At 41.2% G+C, this 24,951-nt stretch overlaps 2 protein-coding genes across 4 annotated transcripts in view; one reads left to right on the top strand and one right to left on the bottom strand.

Annotated features, from left to right (window-relative positions):
• Positions 1-24,951, bottom strand: part of MAST4 (microtubule associated serine/threonine kinase family member 4) — a 433,584-nt gene that overhangs the window by 190,495 nt on the left and 218,138 nt on the right. For all 3 annotated transcript variants that reach the window (XM_050946844.1, XM_050946850.1, XM_050946845.1), the window contains one exon: positions 21,492-21,523. In XM_050946844.1, the coding sequence (XP_050802801.1) occupies positions 21,492-21,523 (32 nt within the window). The remainder of the gene's footprint in view (positions 1-21,491; positions 21,524-24,951) is intronic.
• On the top strand, positions 15,953-18,371 carry LOC127048004 (uncharacterized). Its single transcript, XM_050947073.1, has 2 exons — positions 15,953-16,584; positions 17,635-18,371. The coding sequence occupies exons 1-2, from the start codon at positions 16,005-16,007 to the stop codon at positions 18,099-18,101; spliced, it is 1,047 nt and encodes a 348-aa protein (XP_050803030.1). The 5' UTR covers positions 15,953-16,004; the 3' UTR covers positions 18,102-18,371.

Below are 24,951 nucleotides of genomic sequence, written 5' to 3'. Positions count from 1 at the left end.
TCCAGTCTGAACTTGTCTAGCTGCCACTTCCAGCTATTGGATCAGGTTACACTCTGCTACGTGAAGAGCTCACTATTAAATATTTGCTCCTCATGTAGGTATATGTTAAAACATAAATATAAAGGGTAGGATTGTGTGCTATGCCTCCCAAAGGTGCAGCACAGAACGCACAGCCCAAAACTGTCAGCCACTTGGTAGCCTCCTCTGCCTGTCCTATAGACCACAGTGCTACCCAAAATCTCTGCAGTGAGCTGAAGCCCTACCCCTGACATGCCCCTCCTTTTTATTGGATGATTCATATGAAGTCAAAATGTTGCTGGATTGTTACATGTTTCTAATGAGTCACTAATCCCTGATTAGCACTCCCTACTGCATATTAATATCCATTCACATTCAGACGTGGTGAACATGGATAAAAAATATTACATGTTCACCGTGTGTGTGTACACACACACACACACACACACACACGAGAAACCTTCCAAAATTGTGTATGCTAGCTCCAGCCCCATACATCCTGCACATCCCCATCAGGAAATATTAGCTTTTGTTTGAGAGGTAGAGCTGTTAGTCAGGGAGCAAATACTACAGCAGCAGGAGGGCAGTGGGAAGATCCAGCCTCATTCTTCTGAATTTCAGAAAAAATGTCAAGAGTTTTTTTTTCCAAGTTGTTTTATACTTTAAAAAAAGCCAGAGAATCTTGTAATTAAAGAAAAATATTAATTATTCACTACAGGGGTGTATTTTCTTCCATGAGCACACTTTTTTTTTATTAATTCCACACCAAATTTCAGCAAAGACCTTAAATTTCCCTTCAACATCAACAACCCCACAGCTGTAAATGACTACATATTTTGTGCAACATTCTCAAAAAAAAGTCATTGCCCAGGCCTCTTACACTTGCCAGTCCAGCGCTCTCTTCCTGCCTAATGTTTCTAGTCACATACTGCAAATCCGTAGATCCTTAAAAGTGATTCTTAAAGAAATAAACAACAACAATTAAAAGGCAGATGTGAAGACACAAAATATTGGCAAAGACTGCCCGAAAATAGAATCAGTTTTACAGAGCAATATTTAAATGCCATCCTGATTAAAAATCTTCTCAGTACCCATGACAGAGAATTACATTAAAATTCTTGTCACGTATCAGAGGGAGTAGCCGTGTTAGTCTGGATCTGTAAAAGGCAACAAAGAGTTCTGTGGCACCTTATAGACTAACAGAAGTATTGGAGCATAAGCTTTCATGGGTGAATACCCACTTCATCAGACGAGGAAAGAATCTGCTGCTCGGATTCAGAGCATTTCTAGTGCTTAGGTGTGCCCTACCTGTGGACGGGACTGTCCCTCACACATCAGGTTCAGCATTCAAAGAACTTATCAGTGTACATGCCATGCTCTGTAAAGAGCAATGGTGCCACTGATTGATGAGGAAGGCTGGATTTATGCTGTCTACACTAGGACTGTTTTGGGGTGAGTAGGTTTATGTTTCCACTGCAGTCAACCTGTTAATTTTCTGAGCATTAAAGTCACTTAAAAATGAAAACAAAGGTCAATGGGAAGAAATTGTGGGAGAGAGCCACTTGTTGACAAGGACTAACAGTGGTGATAACACTGATTAAGTTGTTAGACAATAAAAAATGCATTGTTATCTTGATAGGACCACCATAACCACTAGGAAGAGAGATTATATTGCCCTGTGGGCAGTCTGATATAGTGTTTCACTCTGCATGAGACGCAACTGAATAAAGCCATCTTATTTCACTTCACTGCTCAAGTCCCATAAACATATAGATGCCCAGTTAGAGGAGATGTAAATATTGCCCACCAGTGAGAAAAAAGCCATTCAGTCCTCTAGAACTCCATCTGGAGTTGTTCTCGCTGATTGAAACTTCATGATTTCCACAAACAGCTGTGTTGCAGGCGCTTACAAATACTTAACATTTCTATGTTGATGAGACTGGGAATAGTATTTGAAGACCTTTAGCACAAAGAAAAAGGACATAATGGGAAATTACTGGTGTTTTAATAGAAAGAACATTTAGTGATCACTGACAGGCTGTTAATTAACTGTGAAATATATTTTTTTTAATTCTAAAGCTCAAGACATACTTCACTCAGACAGTACAGATATACAGGTGTTCCAGATACACAGGTAACTCCACTGTTAAAAAAATCTTAGGGTATGTCTACACTACAGGATTATTCCGATTTTACATAAACCAGTTTTGTAAAACAGATTGTATAAAGTCGAGTGCACGCAGCCACACAAAACACAATAATTCGGCGGTGTGCGTCCATGTACTGAGGCTAGCATCGATTTCTGGAACGTTGCACTGTGGGTAGCTATCCCGCAGCTATCCCATAGTTCCCGCAGTCTCCCTCGCCCATTGGAATTCTGGGTTGAGATCCCAATGCATGATGGTGCAAAAATAGTGTCGCAGGTGATTCTGGGTAAATGTCATCACTCATTCCTTCCTCCGAGAAAGCAACGGCAGACAATCATTTCGCGCCCTTTTTCCTTGAATTGCCCTGGCAGACACCATAGCATGGCAACCATGGAGCCTGTTTTGCCTTTTGTCACTGTCACCATATGTGTACTGGATGCTGCTGACAGAGGTGATACTACAGTGCTACACAGCAGCATTCATTTGCCTTTGCAAGGTAGCAGAGACAGTTACCAGTCGTTCTGTACCATCTGTTGCTGTCATGGGTGCTCCTGGCTGGCCTCGCTGAGGTCGGCCGGGGGCGCAAAGACAAAAATGGGAATGACTGCCCGGGTCATTCCCTCATTTATGTTTTATCTAAAAATAGAGTCAGTCCTGCCTAGAATATGGGACAAGTGTACAAGAGAGCCAGTTTATCAGAGAACCAGAGAGCACAGCCGCTCCGTGTGGGATCCCGCAGAAATGAGGAGCGGCATGCCATTCTAGGGGGTGCCCCTGCAACAACCCCATCCATTGCTTCCCTTCTCCCCCAACCCTCCTGGGCTACTGTGGCAGTGTCCCCCATTTGTGTGATGAAGTAATAAAGAATGCAGGAATAAGAAACACTGACTTTTTAGTGAGATAAAATGAGGGGGAGGCAGCCTCCAGCTGCTATGATAGTCCAGGCAGTACAGAATCTTTTCTTTAGACATGAAAGCGGGGGGCTGATGGAGCTCAGCCCCCAGTTGCTATGATGAGGACAGTTACCAGCCGTTCTGTACTATCTGCTGAGAATAACTGGGAGTCATACCTATTTTTACCCAGGCACCCCCGGCTGACCTCACCTGAGGCCAGCCAGGAGCCTGGATGACAAGGACGGCTATCAGTCCTTTTGTACTGTACCGTCTGCCACTGGGGAGGGGAGGGGAGAGGATGCTGCTGTTCAGTGCCGCAGCACCGCGTCTACCAGCAGCATGCAGTAGACATAGGGTGACACTGAAAAAAGTCAAGAAACGATTTTTTTCCCTTTTCTTTCACGGGGGGGGGGGCAGGGGGTAAATTGATGAGATATACCCTGAGCCACCCCGGACAATGTGTTTGACCCTACAGGCATTGGGAGCTCAGCCAAGAATGCAAATACTTTTCGGAGACTGCGGGGACTGTGGGATAGCTAGAGTCCTCGGTACCCCCTCCCTCCATCAGTGGATTTGATTCTTTGGCTTTCCGTTATGCTTGTCACACAGCACTGTGCTGTGGACTCTGTATCATAGCCTGGAGATTTTTTTCAATGCTTGTCATTTCGTCTTCTGTAACGGAGCTCTCATAGAACAGATTTGTCTCCCCATACAGTGATCAGATCCACTATCTCCCTTACGGTCCATGCTGGAGCTCTTTTTGGATTTGGGACTGCATCACCACCCGTGCTGATCAGAGCTTTGCGCTGTGCAAACAGGAAATGCAACTCAAAAGTTTGCGGGGCTTTTCTTGTCCCTAGCCAGTGCATCCGAGTTCAGATTGATTTCCAGAGCGGTCACAATGGTGCACTGTGGGATACCGCCCAGAGGCCAACACCATCGATTTGCGGCCACATTAACCCTAATCCAACATGGCAATACCGATTTCAGCGCTACTCCTCTCGTCGGAGAGGAGTACAGAAACCAATTTAAAGAGTCCTTTATATTGATATTAAGGGCCACATTGTGTGGACGGGTGCAGGATTAAATCGGTTTAACATTGCTAAATTCGGTTTAAACGCGTAGTGTAGTCCAAGCCTTAAGATATTGTGATGCTCTAGAGCTCAACCCAGACCACTAAGGGGCTGCGTCACTGTCTGACTTGTAACCCTGGGGGCCTCCGTGCTGTGCAGCTTTGGTTCAGATTCCTAACACCAGCAGCCTGCTTACAGCACAACGACCTCATTCTGGCTTCCACCAGCCTGGCTTCTTCTTAGAGGGTGATAGCAGCCCTTCCAGTCCCAAATTCTCACACCAAACATGACTTTTCCTGCAGTGCACAGCCCCCTTCACTGTAGCACTCACAAACGCTAACAAAATTCACTGTTCCTTCAAAGAGACAGTGTGCAGCAGCTTATTAACTGGTGTTAACACACCTTTACTTCAGTCACAGCACTGAGTTGGTTTATAATAAAAATAACACAAGTTTATCAACATAAGGACATAGGTTAAAGTGATACCAAGTAGAAAGAATAAAGGCGGAAATGGTCACAAACGAAAAAGTAAAACACACTTCTAAAACTAAAAATTGACTAAAAAATTTAGAGTCTTTTGGTCAAAGAAGTTTTTCTCATCACAATCTTTCTTCCAGCATGGCTGGCCAGTCAATAACCAGGACCCAACGCCCAGAGCCCAAATTGTTTGCTTTCTGTGACGACTCAGGTGAAGGATAACTTAGGGGCTCCCTCTTCCGCTCTTTATAGTCCATTAAACCTTTGAAATACATTCTTCTGAAGTGTATCCCCACAAAAAGTTCCCTTCCGCGATGGGTATAGATGTCATGCTGTCATTTCCATTGTAAAAATCACAACCGGGGGAGTAGTTACATCTGATTTCGCTCCAGCTTGTGGTTTTTACAATGGAAATGATCTTACTGCAATCTCTGATACAAATGAACAGGCTCCTGTCTTTGGCCACAACTGGCTTGAGGTGTTGACCCCTTTCCCTTCTCTGGAAAAGCCTGCTTTTCAGCTTTCCCTGACATGCCTAGTTTAAACACATTTTAGTTACACATTTGCAGCACATCTGTATAATTCTTTGTGGGTTAACCATACATACAGCATGCAAGGATATTAATGATCAGTGAGATATGTGTTTTCCAGTGATATATTACTTGCCACTTTTTGGATAAATATCATGACAAGAGTACATGAGGTGCATTAAGCTGGTCAGGCCAGTTCAGACTCACTGCTACATACCAGGGAGTGCCAGGCCCTCTGGGGTGCTCTTTGGATCACAGATACCTCCAAGTAACATGTTCATGGAAACGATTATTCAAATTAAATATACCACAGATACACGTACTATAAGTCAATGTATTGCTTTTGAGAGCCAAGGTAAGAGTATTGTCTGACCACCCAGCACTAGCTCATGCATGAAGAGGGCCTGGGCAATGGCCACACAAAAATTTCCTCAGGGATGTGAAGCATCAGTTGGAATACTGGTACTGGTCGATCTCCTCGCAAGGATGTGTACTGCTTCTTTAAATATACAGCAGAAAGGCAGGCAGAATAAGGGCTTGATTAGGTTCCAGCAGACAAAGTAACTTTAAGGATAATACTCTCTCTTACTCTCATAAAGTTTCTTGCTCCATGTTATAAGAAAGCAGATATTTCTGACTCCTTACCATTGTCACATGATCCCCTTGTGTTTTTCTGAAACTTATGCAGTGTTTTACCTATTCCAAGAGTTATGGCAAGGAGGGGAGAGGCCTCTTTTCTCTGCACACCTGGACAGAACCACCATCGATACATAATTTTTTTAAAGTATCTTATGTGTCTAGACACCATGTGTACACACACAATATACATGAAGTCTTCTACTGTAAATTGCATTCACTGCATTTAGTGACACAGAATATGTCTATACTGTGATATTAAAAAAAATTGCAGTAGCGTCTCAGAGCCCAGGTCCACTGACTCAGGCTCACAGGGCTTGGGCTGGGGGCTATAAAATTTCAGTGTAAGTATTCAGGCTCAGGCTGGAGCCCAGGCTCTGAGACCCTCCCTGCTTGTGGGGTCTCAGAGTCCAGACTCCAGCAATCGCAGTGTAGACATACCAGAAGTGATTTCTGAACCAATCTCACGATACTTGGTGTTGCCAATATTGAAGACATTGCAGAAACTTTCTACATTAACAGGGGCAAATTCAATGTATTAATTCAGCCTTTAGTTAAAAATAAATGTGATGCTTCAGAGGAAGAATTGACAAATTGTATTAAATATAATAATTTAAGAATCCTGCATTTACCTAATTACCTCAAGACAGATTCTCAGGGGATTGAAAAGATATCTGGTTAATGCACTCGTCTTAAATATGAGCATTTACGATGACTGCTTAAGGGACCTCACTGTAATTGAAAACCCTGGGGTTAGCAGCAACAAGCCTTTGAACTCTTCCATGACTTGGAACACAGTTGTATTCCAAACTAATGGGGCTGGGTCTTAAAATTATTTATTCAAGATCCAGAATTTTTCAGGTCAGAGAACTTTAATGTTTCTTGATATGTCAGGCCAAATACAGCCCTGCTGGCGTAGGTTTTTATTTTACAAATAAGGCATTTTGTATCTTCATATAAAAACTTTTCTGCTGTTTCCATTTCAGACATAGTGAGACTTCAAGGCATCTCATTTTTCTTTTTTTTATGATGCAGATCATTCTGTGCATATTAGAGGAAAAACTGATTTAATAGGACTTGAATCACTATTAACCATACCAACTGAATGAAACCTTCCATTTGATTTGGTTTTTGGCTCCCTCTAGTAGCAGAGTTCGACAGAAGTCTTACCAGAACTCATTCAGTGCTGTCAAATCCACAATGAGGTTCTGAAGATTTGCATTAAATGCAATTTTTTCTTACATTGCAAGCCCAACCCTTCTCCCACTGAAGTCAAATGTGTCTCCTTTATTACAAGTAGCTACAAAAAAGGGAATGTTCTCACTCTGGGGACTAAATCTCAGTATTGGTGCACAAATGGTTATTAATCTAATATTATACTAAATTATTACAAACTTGCGTTTACCGAATTTTTAGGAGATGCAATTATTTTAATACACGACACTTGAAGAATGGATAGCATATATGCTTATGTTTCAGTTGCTTTAATTACATTAAATATTCAAACTAATTATGGACATTTCTGGGAATATCTTTGCTTTCTGTCAACCAGGGACAGGCCCCCAGTCTCAAGGAAGATAACACCTCCTTAGCCATAAAACATTGTTTATTATCTCAACAGGTATTTACACAGACACTGGAATGCAGTTTTATAACTTTAATTTTGCTTAACAGTCTATATTTTCTTTTGTAATATGTTTGAAATCACAACATTTTAGTTTCTGTGATTTTACTTGTATAGAATCCTGGACAGACACCTTTAATTCAAAGTTGTAAATACACTACAAAAAGTAAATTGTAAATCTAGGAATTGTAGTCAAAAAGGCAAACAGCCCCAAGATTTCATTCCCAAAGAACGACACATACCAATGCTTATCAAGTCAATCTATCTCAAGAAAACAAATTTTGTAAGAAATATATGTTTTTGAAAGACTTGATTGTTTAGAGGAATGTAAGGATGCTTTCTGTTCAGGATCAAAGAGGAGCGCTGCTTACAGATGTGTTATCACAGCTATAAACTGAGTCATAAAAATGGATTTCTTTTCACCCCTCTTTTTTCCAAAAGGAAAACCTTTAGTTAAAACCTAACACAGAACTCTAGAAATAGCCTTACTGAAACTTGATATTGATATTTTTAGTGCAAATATTTGTAATTAAAAAATATACACTTTGATTTTAATTACAACACAGACTACAATATATATGAAAATGTAGAAAAACATTCAAAATATTTAATAAATTTCAATTGGTATTCTATTGCTGAACAGTGCAATTAATCAAGATTAATTTTTTTAATTGTGATTAATTTTTTGAGTTAAATCACATAAGTTAACTGAGATTAATTGACAGTCCTACTTTTAAAGTTAAGTGGACTTCCCAAGAAATCTCTGAGGTAGAAGTATACGCAAATATTCCCTCTCTGGTTATGCAAAAACGCCTCAGTCTTTTGAAACTTCACTCTGAGGAAGGGATCTTTGTCTGATGATCACCTGTGAGGACAAGATCAGAGGCTCAAATTACACGAGTGACTCTCAGATTTATGGGTGTTCTGGTTCTAAGCTAAGGCTGTTATGAACCTGCAGTCACAGAAAAGCCCTTTGGTAGTGTTTGAAGGACTGACGCCTAGCAGAGCCCTTGTTGGAGTTGGGGTGAACTCTCAAACTTATTAACATGCCTGTAGGTTCTTTTATTGTTACACTATGTTTTCTCTTAATGTTTTTACCTTAAAAATAAATGTGTTTGTTTAGTCTTACAGGGAAAAAATTTAGACATGTGAATGCCTCCTGGGTGGGGCCTTTGGGGGGCAGAGGAGTGAGAGAATAGGGAGAGAAGGAGCTGAGGCTGTAGCCTGGGGCGAGGTATAAATGAGGATGACCAGTAGGGGAGAGAAGAGAGGTTGGAAGAGTGGAAGGGTAGGACACTGGAAAGGGGAATGTGGTGGTAAGTGGCAGGGGGACTAGGGAAGAATAGGGGCAGGGGCACTCGTCAGCCCCACATTCTCCCCTCCCATGTGTGCGCTCTGATCTGGTGGGAGCTCTTCCCCCTCGAGGAGGGGGGTGTCTCAGTCCCTTGCCCTGCCCTCTGATATGATCTGGGATATGGAGGGCCCTTGTCCCTTTTGGTGTGTGTGTGTGTGTGTGTGTGTGTGTGTGTGTGTGTGTGTGTGTGTGTGTGTGTGTGTGTGTGTGTGTGTGTCAAGATATGGAAAGACCCCATGCCCATCTACAGGGAATGGACTCCTCCTTATGTGAGCTGGGTTCTGAAGACTTCTCCTTTTAGGAAGGTCTCCATAACTCCCCATGTGATCATGGAACTGGAGAAGCCCTGTCCCTTCAGTTTGACATCTGAGAATGGGCATATTTCATGCACATCACAGGCTCTAAAGAATTCAGAAAGGGGATGGGAACATCCACTGAGCTGAATGCAGAAGTTCATACTCTCAGAGGCATTGTTTTACTCATCTCTGCGGCGTGTTTTCAGTCGCTGAGAACATCTCATTGAGATGGACACGCAACTTCAGACCTTTCAGAGCCTCCTATACTTCAGATGAATATGGAGAGGAACTCTTCTCATTCATTATCTTTCTATCCTTCCTGTTCAAAGGATGACACATCTCAGTCATCTAAAATCCACATGCTTTCCTGGATTTTAATAAAATTTCCTGTGCCTCATGGGAGTGCGGAGTAGGGTTAGTGACCTAAATTTGAGATCACTTGAGCAAGGGCTTCAGGAGATATAAGACCTGAAAATAAATGCCAAGTTTTTTTTTTCTTGCACAGAGCTGAAGATCACATTATTGCTGTGACACTGATTGCACCTGGAATGTATACAAGTAACTCAAGGACTACTGTGTGTGGGCGTGTGAGGCATGTGTTCTTTAACAGTATTATATGGAATCCTGCAGTGAGAGTGAATGGATTGTAAAAAGAGATGAAGAACTTGGGGTTGAAGAAATAAAGATGTGTGTGTTAACAGGTGTTTTGGGGCAGAGTTAAAGTTGCATGGGCAACCTTGACCATGCATTTCCTGGTTTTCAGACATTTGAATTTTGTTTAACTCCATGTTCTGCAAGAGGACGACATACCACCAAGCAACCTTAACTCTGTGCTCAAAATAAATTCAGTAGCAAAAAATTATACGAATTTAAGATTCTTAATATTCATTATTCGCCTGTCTCAAGACCGCTTCTTGAATTGCTTCTTTTAAGTAACTGAGTTAAAACACCCTTTGGTTTCATCAGACTTATACATTGTTATCAATGATAAACCAAACAGGATTCATCGAACAAAATTCTTTTGAATATATCTCTGTTTTGGTTATCTAGGATATACTGCAGAAGGACGCATGACTCACTTTGGAAATAATATACTTAGTTTTACCTAAAGATGAGGGTCCCCAACAGAGTATATCCACTCTCAAAGGTATAATCTCCGTTGAAAGCCCTCAACAGGATGACATACAGAACAGATTTAAACTGAAGTAACCATGGTTTATTGCTTGTGTCTGGTTTTCTTTTCTTTTTTACTTTAATAATAAAAGTCAGTTATACATTGTGATTGTTTTGCATGCTTTTAATTGTGGTGTGCCCTACAACTTGGAAAGAACACCATGTAACTAAAGCAGTAAGTGATATCCCTGACCTGGCATTAAGAGAGAGACAAGTGAGGTTTGGCCTACCATTTCTTGTTTCTCTAAACCATACATTTTTGCAATAAAATTAAGTTGGCATTCAACTTAAAATATATCACATCACCCCTTTCTACCCCCCATCACCCATATGTATAAATGCTGCAGTCAAGCCTCATTGTTTTGTCCAGCTCCAGTAATATTGACTCCACTTCCTATATACTGTACTGATGTGTTGGTTGTAGCAGGTTTCTGCTCGCTACTTCCCTGATATTTATTGTCATCCATACTAAATCAATAAAGAGCGCAATTACCAATAGTTATCAACTTTTTGAAACCTTCTTAGAATAAGCCCTTAAGCAAAGATCAGCTTTAACTTGTGCTTCTTTCTGTTACATTGTAGATAGTCTCTTCTGTCTTGCAACTTATCTGATGATATTAGCAGGTCTTCTTATAATGTATAATATGATTTGTGATCACTATACGAAAAACCTGCAGTGGCTGAATTTTCCAGGTGGGAAAGCAGATTAAATTTCTGCAGCAACTGAACAAAAGAAATTCCATTTTAAATGTTCACAGCTGATTTTTCTCAGTAGACTGGATTTAACAACAAATAAACATGCACATTTTTAACAAAGTAAGCCTCTCTGATACATTAAAAAAAAAGGTAAAAGATTGAAATCATACAATAATTTTCAGTTACAAAGGCACCTATCAAATTCAGAAACCAAGAAATCCCTAATAGAACATTCACGGTAGTGTTGTTTACCTATAGAAACAAAGAAGAATCCTCAGTTTTTTAAATCACCGTTGAGGGGGAGCAGAGACTCTTGTTATTCTATGAATATATAAATGTAATTGATGGCTTCCCAAAGTCTGAAATCCTTAAAGGAATTTTTCGTTGTATGTATACTAGATCACATAGTTCTCCCTTTACACAACATGCCACTTTAAATGCTAGTTCAGACACAATATACAAACTTTGGGTTTTATAGTTATTTTCTTGGCATGTAAATACACTACTTGATCATTGTAGCCAAATTTCATTTTTAACATCAGTAATGTTTTTTGAAAAGGTTCTAACCTTCCTGGTTTTTCATATTTTGTTCTGGTACTCTGGAGTGTATTCAAAGCAAAATGCTAAATTTAGAAATGTGTGGAGTATTTCAACAGATGCTGTGCCACTGAAGTCCCTAACCATTTTAGCATATGGTACATTAAGAGGAAAAAGTAATGCCCCCAAAGAAAAGAGAAGAAAACACATTCCATTGAAGTATGCATATCTAGCCCTTAATGTCTCTCAATTTAAACTCAAATTTACCTCTGCCTCCAACAAACCTGCTGTCAATTCCCTTTTATTAAGGAAGTTTTTTATACCAGGAATGCTCATTCATAAAACTGAGGAAAGATCACATTCATGATAAATAAATTTGTTTCCCCTTATTATGAAGTGCCTGCATTATTTTCCTGTAAATCTCTAATTTTATTTCATGGTATTTTCCACTTTGTGGATGAGGAAGATCAAGAAAGATGAACATCTCTCTTTTTAACATCACTAGTAATATAGCAATACAGCTAACTAAAATGAGCATCTAGAGAGCGCCGTCTCTCCAACTACTTACTTAGTTGGATACATTCCGAATGAAGTAGTATGTATTTTAATATACTGTTCTGCACTGCATCCACCATATGATCTGGCTTCTTAGAGAGATTTTCATGTGTAAGCGTATCTGTATGTTTTTTATATGCAAACAAATCATACTTTAGCAATAACTTTTAATTTAACGCTCCTCTCCCCCCACTCCCCAGAAGCAAAATTAGCATTATCTCTGGCACTAAAGCAAATGTAGGCATGAGCTTAAGTACCTTCCTGAAATGGGATGACAGTGCTCACTGAAGTCAATGGGAATACTCACAGTAACATATAAAGACTACATGTCTGTAGCAAGTTGAAACATTTCTACACTTTTTTTCCTGCTTCAGTAGAGAACTTTTATATAATTTGCTAATAAAGAACCCTGGCCTGGGGAAGAGGCTGGATCCCTCTAACTGCTCATATTCCATGTTCCAGACATTACTATATCTGAGTTTGGGTTTTTTGAATGTGTGGCATATTAGTAAAGAATGTGATATTGCTCTGGAGCGCTAGTTTGACACTTTAAACCTTAACTTTTAAAAACCGTATTCTGTTTGGGAATTTGTTTTAATGACTGCCAACAGTTTAAACTGGGTGAATGTATCAATGTACAAGGAGCAGGGGGAGCTCTACTCTGACATATTTCAGGAGACCCACCAACAGAGGGCTCCACTTCTGTAAGTCTAAGTGCCTTCGGGGAAGGGGAAAGTAAATTTTACCTGCGTGGGAAGAAAGAGTAGTGAATACTGTTGAGAACGGGTGGAAAGGCTTTTAACCACATTGACTAAATATAAAAATGTCAAGCACTTTTTAATTTTTAAAATGTTTAAAGTTGAAAAATGATTTAAAGTCTCTGACCCTTGCCATGCCAACCCCTTTGTTCTCTAAACCTTCCCATGTCTTCTTCAGTCCCCTGTACTCCACCCACAATGACCTCCAAGACCTCCTTCATCCAACCCTTCTATGCTCTGCCTCCTGACCCACCTGCCATGTACCATATCCTCTTGTTCCTCCATTCTAATACCACATAGCACAGCTCCATGCCATGTAAACCCCTATCACCATTAGTCCATATGTCCATTCTAGTGCTCTCCACTTACAATGCCTCCCTCCCAGACTCCTGCCTTTCCATATTGCTCTCCACACGCCACCTCACAACCCATGCCTGAAGTCAGTTGGTCAATTTATATTTACCACTATAATTATCTTAAACTTTGCTCTGCATAACCATGAAAACAGCTCTGAGTGCATTACCCAGACTGTAGCAATAAGCAAAAGAAAATGCATGAATTTAAGGGAAACAACCAGAAAACACATAATACTGCATCCTAGCACTTCAAGGCATATGACTTGCGTAGGCTATGTCTTTACCCCAGCCTAAGACACAAGGAATCAGAACCAGAGCTCTCTTAGTCTAGTCCAAATCCTCCTGCCTCCTTTTACAACCTACAACTAGTTTGTTAATTTTATAAAGAGGGGGAAAAATCCATAATTTACAAAGTGACTTAAGCAGCACATTATCTTTCATCTTCTAACCCTGTGATATGACTGGGTACGTGCTTCCCTTCCTGTCCCCTCCTCAAGGGCCCTTCCTCAGCATTCTGTGCCTTCGTTGCTTCATGATACCAAGAAGTAAGTATGGAGTCATGAAGAACTGTCAGAAATTTCTGTCATGTCAATCCTCACAACTAAGTGTTGAATAAATTTTACTTATATTTCATATGTTAAGTCCAGATGTGGGGTAGCTCCTGACCCTGCAGCTCAAGTAGTGCTATTGATCAAGTGCTGCACTGCATTCCTCTGCATCTTCACAGCAATTTGAGCTTTGCCCTCAATATGCTCATAACCAATCACTAATGATAACAGGAATTATATACATGTGTCAAGTACAAATATGGGAAGTAGTGATAACTGGCATTTTGTATAAGTAATTTCACAAGGTGGTGTCATTTTAACATGGGGTTAATAAAAGTACAGTACTCATAGGGTAGCTAAATAAACAAAAAACAAAAATCCTACTTTCTATGGATTAGCCACACATCTAGTTTTAGCAGTTATGTAAATAATTTTAGGAAACCCTTGGGAAGAAGAGGTAACCATACAAGCCTTATTCTTTAGAAATATTTTTAAAATTACCCTGCCTGTTGGCATTTCTCAGGCACCTAGTATCTAGGGGCTATACAAATAATGACAACTGGAATTAGGTTCTCCTTTAAAAAATACTCAATCCATTTCCTTGTGTAACTGAGGAACTCTGTCAGCATGAGACTCTCTCATCAGTCCTGGCAAAGGTTACCTACCAACAGAGCTACCAAGTCTCTAAGGAAGGAACTGCAGGATTTCAGTCAGTCTGTCTCCATGGTGCTTCACAATTGTACTTCAGCTCTTTATCAAGTGCAATTTCCCCATTTCAACCCTCTGTATTGGCATTTGTGTAGCAACAGATATGCTACAGCTGGGAACCTGTGATGACTGCCAGATGAATAAAGCTGGACAAAATATTAGAATCAAGCTTAAATCCAATCATAGCGAGCCTGGTTTGAGGTTCAATATGGTTTCTGCACTCAGAGAGGAAGTGGGGAAATTCCCATGCCTCACTGGAACATCTTTCCTTAGCCGCATAAACTACTGCACCTCCTGCAAAACCCCAAGACTCCCTTACTGTTACCATTTGGTGCAGTACCATTGCCATCCATTCACTAACTCCTCTCCCGACCCTCACCCCCTTCCTTATGGATCTTTGGAGGGGAAAGGAGACATCTCCCTCCTACACAAAGTCTGCTGGGAGAGAAGGAGGAACCAGCCCACTCTTTCCCTTGAAGCCACCCAGCAATAAAATCATTACTCATTGTGTGGCCTTGTGCAAACCACTTAACTTCTCTGCTATTGCTCCATCTTTGAGCTGAGGATAAGTATATTGATGTATCCTCTCCTCCACAGCAACGTTGTGAGGATTAATCAGATTACCTTCAAAGCACTTAATAAAACTGGAAAGTTATTAAGTACCTATAAAACTGAAATCTTCATTGTTCAGCCACTCATGAGTGTCAGCCTGCAACACTTTTGGGCAAGGTCACTGAGCATCACCTCAGTGATGTTCTCAAAACAACGAGACCCCAAAAGGTAGTCTGGCATTGGGTATGCAGATGTCAATAATGTTGTCTCATTTGATATTGCTATGTGCCAGAAATAGAGCTCTCTAAAGTCTGAAGCACTTACTGGTTTCTGTAGCCTGTCCTAGCCAACATGAGCTAAACAGAAGCTAAAAATACAAGTTCTGGGAAGGTTATCAATGTGACCAATATCTTGAACTTCAAACCCCTTGATCCACATAAACGCACTAAGCAGAAAAAATGAAACACTGTCAATCCGACTTCCAGGAGTCCATTTCTGAAAATCTCATAAGGAGCCAGATTGTTTTGTGAACAAAACAAACAAAACTGTTGAATGTTCAGCATGTGATCGGTTAGAAAAGCAACTTAAAACCACATGCAAGGCATTTTATAATGCCAAAGGAAGTAAAACGTTCAGCTCTTAGTGTCTATTTTCACATAATATTTCAAGAAAAGAATGGACCAGACTGTTGGCCGCTTGACAGCTGCAGCTTATTTAGATCTAGTTAGTGACTTCACACTTAGGCCAGGTCCACACTAGAGCGTTAAATCAATTTAAACAGCGTTAAATCGATTTAACGCTGTAACCATCCACACTACAAGGCACTTAAAATCGATTTTAAGGGGTCTTAAAATCGATTTCTGTACTCCAGCTAAACAAAAGGAGTAACCCTAAACTCGATTTTACAAAATCGATTTTAAGCTAGTGTGGAACGAAATCGAAGTTAATGGCCTCCGGGAGGTATCCCACAGTGCACCAGTGGCCACTCTGCACAGCTAGAGGAACTCTACTGCTGGCCAGGTACACAGGAAAAGCCCTGGGAACTTTTAAATTTCATTTCCTGTTTGGCCAGCATGGAGCTCTCAGCAGCACAGGTAACAATGCAGTCTCCTGAGAATAGGAAAAGAGCTCCAGCGTGGAACACACAGGAGTTATTGGATCTGATAGCTGTATGGGGAGAAGAGTCTGTGCTATCAGAACTGCGTTCCAGTAGACGAAATGAGAAAACTTTTGAAAAGATTTCTAATGCCATGAGGCAGAGAGGACATAGCAGAGACTCGTTGCAGTGCAGAGTTAAAGTGAAGGAGCTCAGACAAGCGTACCAGAAGACCAAAGCAGCAAAGGGCAGATCCGGATCTGGCCCCAAAACATGCCGCTTCTACGAGGAGCTTAACGCAATTTTAGGTAACTGCGCCATGACAAGCCCCCCCTTGTCTGTGGATTCAGAGGTGGGGGTAGTAATCTTAGCCACTGCTGATGATTTTGAGGACGGCGAAGATGTGGAGGAGGAACTAGAGGAGGACGAGATGGCAGAGACCACACAGCACTCCATTCCCCCCAACAGCCAGGATCTTTTCCTCACCCTGACAGAAGTACCCTCCCAGCCCTCTCAAGCCAGTAGCACAGACAATGAAGCCGTGGAAGCGTCCTCTGGTGAGTGTATTTTTTTAAATAAAAACCATAGTTTAAAAGCAACCGTTTTTTAATGTTTGATTTGCCATGAGGGCTTGCATGCAGTAGCTGGCATTAAAGTTACTGGAAAAGTCTGTTAACATGTCTAGGGATGGAGCGGAAATCCTCCAGGGACATCTCTATGAAGCACTCCTGGAGGTACCCCAATAGCCTTTGCAGAAGGTTTCTGGACAGGGCAGCCTTATTCTGTCCACCATGGTACGAAACTTTACCACGCCATGCCTGGAGCACGTAATCAGGTATCATTGCATGACAAAGCCTAGCTGCGAATGGCCCCGGGGATTGCTGGCATTCAAGAAGCATAATTTCTTTTTCTCTTTCTGTTATCCTCAGGAGAGTGATATCGTTCATGGTCACCTGTTAAAAATTAATGTACTTTATTAAGGGGCAGAGATGACCATTCCTTCGTTTCTGCTTTCTTGCTCCTTTAATAGAAAATGTTTCCTAGCAGTTAGCCATGTGGGGGATGGTAAAAACCTGCAAATTCCTACAGGGAGGTGTTTCTAATGCATTTGGGCAGCAGAAATTATCGCTACTAATTGCCAAGGCAGAGGAGGGAGGGGGGAGGCATTAAAGTTACCTGCCAGTACAGCAGAGATGCAGATTGGGGGGGGGGGGCATTCACAATTTTCCTCTAGTGCTGAACCTTTCTGATGGCATAAGAAAAGAAGCCAGAGTTTTGCTTTTTAGCAGTTTGGCTGCAAAGCGTGAATGCTACCTGTTAATAGCCGAGGGTACAGGGTAATAAAAGAGGTTGCACGGTTCACTGCCATTTGACTTACCATGTCCTCCAGCAAGGTTTTTTGTACTCCCCTGACCTGCGTCTGTGTTGATCTCTGACTCCACAGCCGCAAGCACTAAATACTAAAAGAATCCTAAGGTGACCTTGTATTGAAGTTACATGTGCTATGTACGGTGAATAGTGTAGTTCACTGTGAAAGAGTATAACCATTGTTCTGTGAAATGTGTCTCTTATGATCCTTCTATCACTCTTTTCCCCCACTCACGCAGCTGCGCATTTCTCCAGCCTCCCTTCTCCTGTCCGAAGGATAGGTCAGATAAGGAGGCTGAGGAAGAAGAGGACACGGGAGGAGATGTTCACAGAAATAATGGCAGTAACCCGCAGTGAGAGAGCTCATCTGGCGGACTGGAAACACGTGGTCGCAAAGTACAGGGAGGCTGCCAGTGAACGTGAGGACAGGAGGGACGCTAAAAATGATATGTGGCGGCAGGAAGATCAGCGGTGGCGGGCAGCAACGCTGGAGCTTCTTCGCGATCAGACTGACCTCCTCCGAAGTCTGCTGGAAGAGCTGAGGGGTCACAGAGTGCCACTCCAGCCCATGTTTAACCTCCCTCAGTACTCACCATGTCCCATATCTTCCACACCCAGGCGTGTAAGAACGCGTGGGGGAAGGCTTTCTGCACCTGCCCACTCCACCCCTGTGGACAGTCCAACCAAAAGGCTGTCATTACATTGAAATGCCCTTAATGGCATTTTTCTTCCCTCCTATACTCCTCCCAAACCACTCCCGGGGTACCTTTTCATTTCTTTTAATCTTAGGACATGCTATTCAAAGGCAGTGGTAGGGTGGGTTGGTAACGATAGTAAGCAAGATGTTCTGGAAGGGTGGAGGGAAGCTCGCTTGCAGCAGCAGGAGTCAATACATGGGGGGGGTCAATCAAGGGGAAAGAAACACATCAGTCACACCGTACCCTGGCCCATGATGACACTCATTTTCAGGGCTTCCTTAATTGCCTTTGTCTTCCCTTCCTCCCTCCCTCCCTCTACTATCCTCCCCCAAAAAACCTCTAATTATGTAATTTTAATCACAGGCTTGTAAAAGCAAGAGGGAGGGTGGGTTGCTTACCGGGACTGACTTAATAAAGAATACAATGTTTTCTACAGATAGTAACTTTATTTTCCATAAGCAAGCAGTTCTGGAAGGGTGCAGGGAAGCTAGCTTGCAGCAGCAGGAGTCAATACATGGCGGGGGGGGGGTAATCAAGGGGACAGAAACACAGCAGTCACACTATACCCTGGCCCATGATGAAACTCGTTTTCAGGGCTTCTCTGATAGCGTACCGCTTCCTGGTGTGATCTTCTAATTGCCCTGGTGTCTGGCTGCGCATAATCAGCGGCCAGGTGATTTGCCTCAGCCCTCCCACCCCGCTATAAAGGTCTCTCCCTTACTCTCACAGAGATTGTGGAGCACACAGCAAGCAGCAATAACAAAGGGGATATTGGTTTGGCTAAGGTCTGAGCGAGTAAGTAAGGTTCTCCAGCGACCTTTCAAACGGCCAAATGCACATTCTACCACCATTCTGCACTTGCTCTGCCTGTAGTTAAACAACTCCTGACCACTGTCCAGGCTGCCTGTGTATGGCTTCATTAGCCAGGGCATCAAGGGGTAGGCTGGGTCCCCCAGGATAACTATAGGCATTTCAACATCTCCAACTGTAATTCTCTGGTCTGGGAAGTAAGTCCCTTGCTGCAGCCGTTTAAACAGAGTAGTGCTTCTGAAGACAGGAGCGTCATGAACCCTTCCTGGCCATCCCACGTGGATGTTGGTGAAACGTCCCTTGTGATCCACCAGTGCTTGCAGCACCATTGAAAAAGTACCCCTTGCGGTTTATGTACTGGGTGCCCTGGTGCTCCGGTGCCAAGATAGGGATATGGGTTCCATCTATGGCCCCCCCACAGTCAGGGAATCCCATTGCAGCAAAGCCATCCACTATGACCTGAACGTTTCCCAGAGTCACAACCTTTCGTAGCAGCAGCTTAATGATTGCTTTGGCTACTTCCAGCACAGCAGCCCCCACAGTAGTTTTGCCCACTCCAAATTGATTACCGACTGACCAGTAGCTGTCTGGCGTTGCAAGCTTCCAGAGGGCTATTGCCACTCGCTTCTCCACTGTGAGGGCTGCTCTCATCCTGGTATTATGGCGTTTCAGAACAGGGGAAAGTAACGCACAAAGTTCAAAGAAAGTGCTCTTATGCATGTGAAAGTTCCGCAGCCACTGCGAATCATCCCACACCTGCAAGACTATGCGGTCCCACCAGTCTGTGCTTGTTTCCCGGGCCCAAAATTGGTGAGGAACGGGTAGAACCTCCCCCATTACCATCAGGAGCTCCAAAGCGCGGGGGCCCACGGTTTCGGAGAACTCGTTCTCCAAGTCCTCATCACTCTCGTCGCCGCGCTGCAGCATGCTTTCCTGCATTTCTGTCTCATAGTTCAGCATAGACAGCACGAGAATGCGTGAACTGTTTACAACATCCGCGATCAAGGTTAAGATCTGACCAGGATCCATGCTTGCTGCAAAATGGCGTTTGCTCACTTCACCCAGTAAAAAACGCGCGAAATGGCTGTCTGCTGCTTTCAGGAAGGGAGGGGGTGAGGCTATACCCAGAACCACCCACGACAGTGATTTTTGCCCTATCAGGCACTGGGGTAGTAACCCATAATTCCAAGGGTCAGGGAACACTGCAGGAACTGTGGGATAGGTACCCAGAGTGCAATGCTCCTGAAATCGATGGACGCCAGGGAACATGGACGCACACCACCGACGTAAGATGCCCTAGTGTGGTCGCGTAAAATCGATTTTATAAACCCTGTTTTATAAAATCGATTTTAATAACATCGATTTTAAGCTGTAGTGTGGACGTGGGCTCTGATAGCACTTCACGTGCTCTGGCTTGCTCATGCAAGCTCTTCAATAGGCACAAAACATACATAGCCAAAAGGAATGTCTTAGCAACCTACGGGTTCTGAAATATCTAAACTATCTGGATTCACTGGTTCTAATCTTAGATTCAGTCCATCTTTTGAGGTAAACAAATGTTTTCCAGAAATGTATTCTTGGCCAGTATTTCCTCTACCTACATTATTAAGCAGCATGTTATAGATAGTGCAATCACTTGTATGAGAGAAGTAGCAGCATTTTGATGGTGCTGTATGTTTATATAAAACTTGGGATCTCCGGGATAAAGATTCTATATATTAGTGTTCTTCTCAGCTATCTCCTTTGCAAGATTTTGCTCAGAGTCATGAGATTATGAAATCAGTCTTAAATACAACATTTCTAGGTTGCTTCTACATGGGATAGCTGTTAGTAAAGTAGTCAAATACTATTAAGTTATAATAGACCAGTTGTGCATTGTAGAGTACGTAATTCTGCACAGACATCCTAGAGAAAGAGATACAAAAGAAATGCAAATAAAACCACAACTTTTAAAATATAATAGTTCAAAAATGTATGAGATATAAAGTCAAGGTACATAAATCTGCAAAGTGCAAGTAGCCATAAAGTATCAGCATATTTGAATACCTTTTCATTAATGCACTAACCCAATATAATAAATGCCAGGGTGTCCACAATCTGTACTTCCTCTAGTTAAAAGACTACATACACACAGTTACATACATTTACCAAAATTGTTCCATTTTTTATTTCTACTTTCTCTACATCAGCAATATCGGGTTAAGTCAATTTAGGTTGCACTGTTCATGACAAATCCAAATATTTGCCTGGTTACAACAACAATCTGAATTAAAATGTAACATAACGTAAGGAACATTTATTTTATTAATAACCTCAGCAAAGTCTTTCACAATAGCATCTTTCATAATAGGCCACTAAACTACACCAGTATAAATCTTCAGAACACAACATATCGACCCATGGGTATTCATTTACAGTCTCAATTTTCTGTGTGTGTGTGTGTGTGTGTGTGTGTGTATCATAAGGCCAATCAACTGCCACATTCAACCTTCATTCTATCTCCCACTGAAAAAAAAACAGACATACCGAAGAACTGTCAAACCACATACTGTGCAGTGAGCACAATGGAAGCAACTTTAGCTACTTACAAACTTCCTCTTCTTGGAAGACTCAGCTCCTTCTGTAAAATGAAAAAAGATTACGTTACATTTGAAATCAAAAGAATGCAGTTGGAAATATCCATTTTTTAAAATTAAGTACCACAATCCTTCAATCTCAACAATACTATACACAGACAGCCCAGATGTGTTTTGAATATAATAAAGGATTATACAGATTTTGTATAAATCTTCTTTCATGTTCTGCTTCCTACTGTTATTTCAAACACTGATTTTCTTTAGATTTATCTTTGGGAATGTTCAATAGAATCTGTGACAGAAATATTCTCAGATCATATTTCAAACAACAGAATAACCTAACAGCCTGATCCACTGGGGATTTTTAAAAATTAAAATTAGCAAGGGCCCAGTTCTGCAATATGCTAATCTTCCATAACGCCCACTGTGTGCAAAAATAGTTGAGGATATTCAGCACCTGACAGGAATCAGTCACAAACATCACGGATCTTACATCAGAACATGGACATTGTTCATTTATTTTGACAAGCATAGTTTGACCAGTTATACTACTTCATAATATGCTCGTACAATGTTCTAGAGTACATCATTTTATGAAGTCTTAATACAAAGCATCCTAATGCACTTTTTTTTTTTTAAACACAAATCTTTTGCTAAGAAGTAGGGTGAAACTGCCATTTGGAGAGAATTACTGTGATTGTATATTAGCTAAATGAGAATTAGTGAGAACTTACTATAGCTAATATATTTTCTGTTAGTATTTTGGAGAGAAGACAGCTACAAGACCCACCAAGTTCTGTCTATCTAAAAGATGCATGATATATGCATAGAAAAGTGGGCCAGGTAATATCAGATAAATTATGTAATATCCATTTTCTGCTTTCCAATTCCTGCCCCCACACACATCTTGTTACACTTTGGAACCCCTCATTCACCTCCCTCTATTTCTGCCATTCCAGTTATTTTCTCAAAACTATATTTGTAAAGTCGTCTTTGTAACCTTGTTCAGATGGGAATATAACCTGCATTTAAACGAAGGGGCACTCATCTGACCTATGAGATACACAGTACTAGATGTTCTCCAGGCAGATACTTTGATTTCAAAGACAACACAACAGAAAATGTGCCTGTGTTAGTGGGCTATGGAGGCCTGTTAGATGGATGTTTTTAATCACCCTGGTTTGTGTATCTCCTATTTTATCTCACCTAGCATACTGTTTTTACACATCTAATAGATGTACAGTTAATTTACATTGCCAAACCAAACTAGCTAAAAGGAGTGATGTTAGAATTTTCTCTTTTAAAAAAGAATCAGAAAAATAAGATTCTACATAATGCATAAAATGCATGTGCACCCTCTGACCAGATAATGCATATGAATGTGTAAAAAACCCAAAAAACAAACAAATGGATAAAAATGGCCCTAGAAAGGACCATGAAGAAATGAATATTCTTCTATATTCTTTGCAGACTTTAGATGGCGTACAGTGAATAAAATATCAAATAACTGCTTCATTTCTGAGCACCATCCATCCTGTACAGTAAATGAGTCAGGGGACCTGTGGACATAATGTAATTAACTTTATTCTAATATTTGCTAGTTCTGGAGTTTCTGCAACTTTGTAGAATTTTCAACTTAAATACTATCTTAACATAACCTTATATATGTAATATGCAAGTGTTACACAAACACAACATTGTTTTATAAAAACTAAATAATTCCAGTAAGTTCAAAATGCTGGAGACCACAAAGATCCACTTAATTTTTTAAAAGCATGTGGAGCCTGGATCCCCACACTCTCCCAACTGTACAAAGAATTATTCAAACATTACAATTGCATTGCGTTCTGTATCTAATTTGAAATGCATCACAAGGACAATTTTGCTTCCTGTTCTACAGCAGGTGAACTATGAACAGTGAGCCTGTAATGGATAGTGACTAATGCAAACCTGTTCACATTTTGTGAGCAAAGGTCGCATTTATATCTTGTCAAGTGTCCAGAAACTGCTTTTAATTTAACACACTCTTAACAATATACCAAATCAATCTCTTATACTTGTATTTTTCTTGGTAGATGAACAGATTTTTTTCCCCGAGTTTGTCATTATCAGTATCAAAATTGCAGATGATCAGCATTGCATGCAGGTACAGCTGCATTTGGTCCTTGGGCCGTGCTTTGGGCACCTCTGCTGTACTGCCTTGTAATTACTGGAGAAGTTCCATGTCAGATAAATCACTAGGGATAACTAGTAGAAGGTAAAGATGTACTAGAAGATGTTGGCAGCTTTTACAAAGTAAATTTCACACCCAAGTTATTTCTACGAGCACAGATCTCATTTGAAGCAAAGCAGTGCAAATATCACTTTTTAAGCATGTTTTTTAAAATAAAAAAGCATGGCAGTACCAATACGCAGATAACCAAAAATAAATGAAGAAATAAAACAAACTTCCTTTTTAGACAATGTCCGTATCTTCACATTTTCCCTATATACCATAGCGTTGACATCAAAATGCCATGTCAGTTCTCTCACATTTATCACAGGCTTGAGTACCTCCAATACAGAAAACTTCGCTGCAAGTCAGCATCCAATTATGTTTTGCATGCCTCCTATCACTAAGTACATGAAAGGCTCACAGTTTATAGCTCTTAGACATGTCTCACATCACTCGTGGCTTTTCTAAATTAGGGATTTCTGCATCAGGATACAAAATTTCTCAATTAATGTTTTAGTATATACTGTCTTACTCCAGGTACATTTCTGCAGTTCAATCCTTTTACACTGGTATAGATACAACCCAGTGAAAATATCCCTAATGTAGACATGCCCTTATTCTAAGACCCAGGAAAAGAGGCATTTTGTTCCTATGCACCTGAAAAGCTGTTATTTCACAAACTGAAGAGACAAAGTTTGACTAAATTATACAGCTTTTAGCATATAGCAGGGAAAAAAGCTGAAGAAGGCATACTGGAAACATGCTAATCTTTAACTTTGGAACTGTGGATTTGAATCTCAGTTGTATTAAAAATGCCATAAAGTTAGCTTATGACTCCCAGGCACTAAAAATTGTTGTTTAAGAAAGGATTTTGATAAAGTATAAAATCAAGGGCAAGGTTTTCATGTGCTGGGTGTTCCAGTTCAGATGAGCTGTGCCAGTGCAGGACTCAGGGATGCAGGTGGCACAAGGGTGGCTTCCAGCCAAACTTTGTGTCTCCATGGTCCTGAGTTCATACACCTACTGGACAAATCTCCAACATAAAAGCTCTACCATCCCAGCAGTCAAGGATCATCAAGAAGTAGAATAATAGAAATATAGAGCAGAAAGGATCTTGAGAGGTCATCTAGTCCATCCCTCTGTGCTGAAGCAGGATTAAATATACTGTCAGGGGTGGCTGAAGAGGTGTGTTAGTGGTGGTCTAGGTATAAAGACCTCACTATATAGCTTTGTTTTCTCTTTAAGCTGGCATTAAGG

The sequence above is a fragment of the Gopherus flavomarginatus genome, chromosome 3 (genome assembly GCF_025201925.1).
Source record: "Gopherus flavomarginatus isolate rGopFla2 chromosome 3, rGopFla2.mat.asm, whole genome shotgun sequence".
Classification (NCBI taxonomy): domain Eukaryota; kingdom Metazoa; phylum Chordata; order Testudines; family Testudinidae; genus Gopherus; species Gopherus flavomarginatus.
Note: the sequence above shows the minus strand (reverse complement) of the source record. Positions and strands in the feature narration are given on the sequence as shown.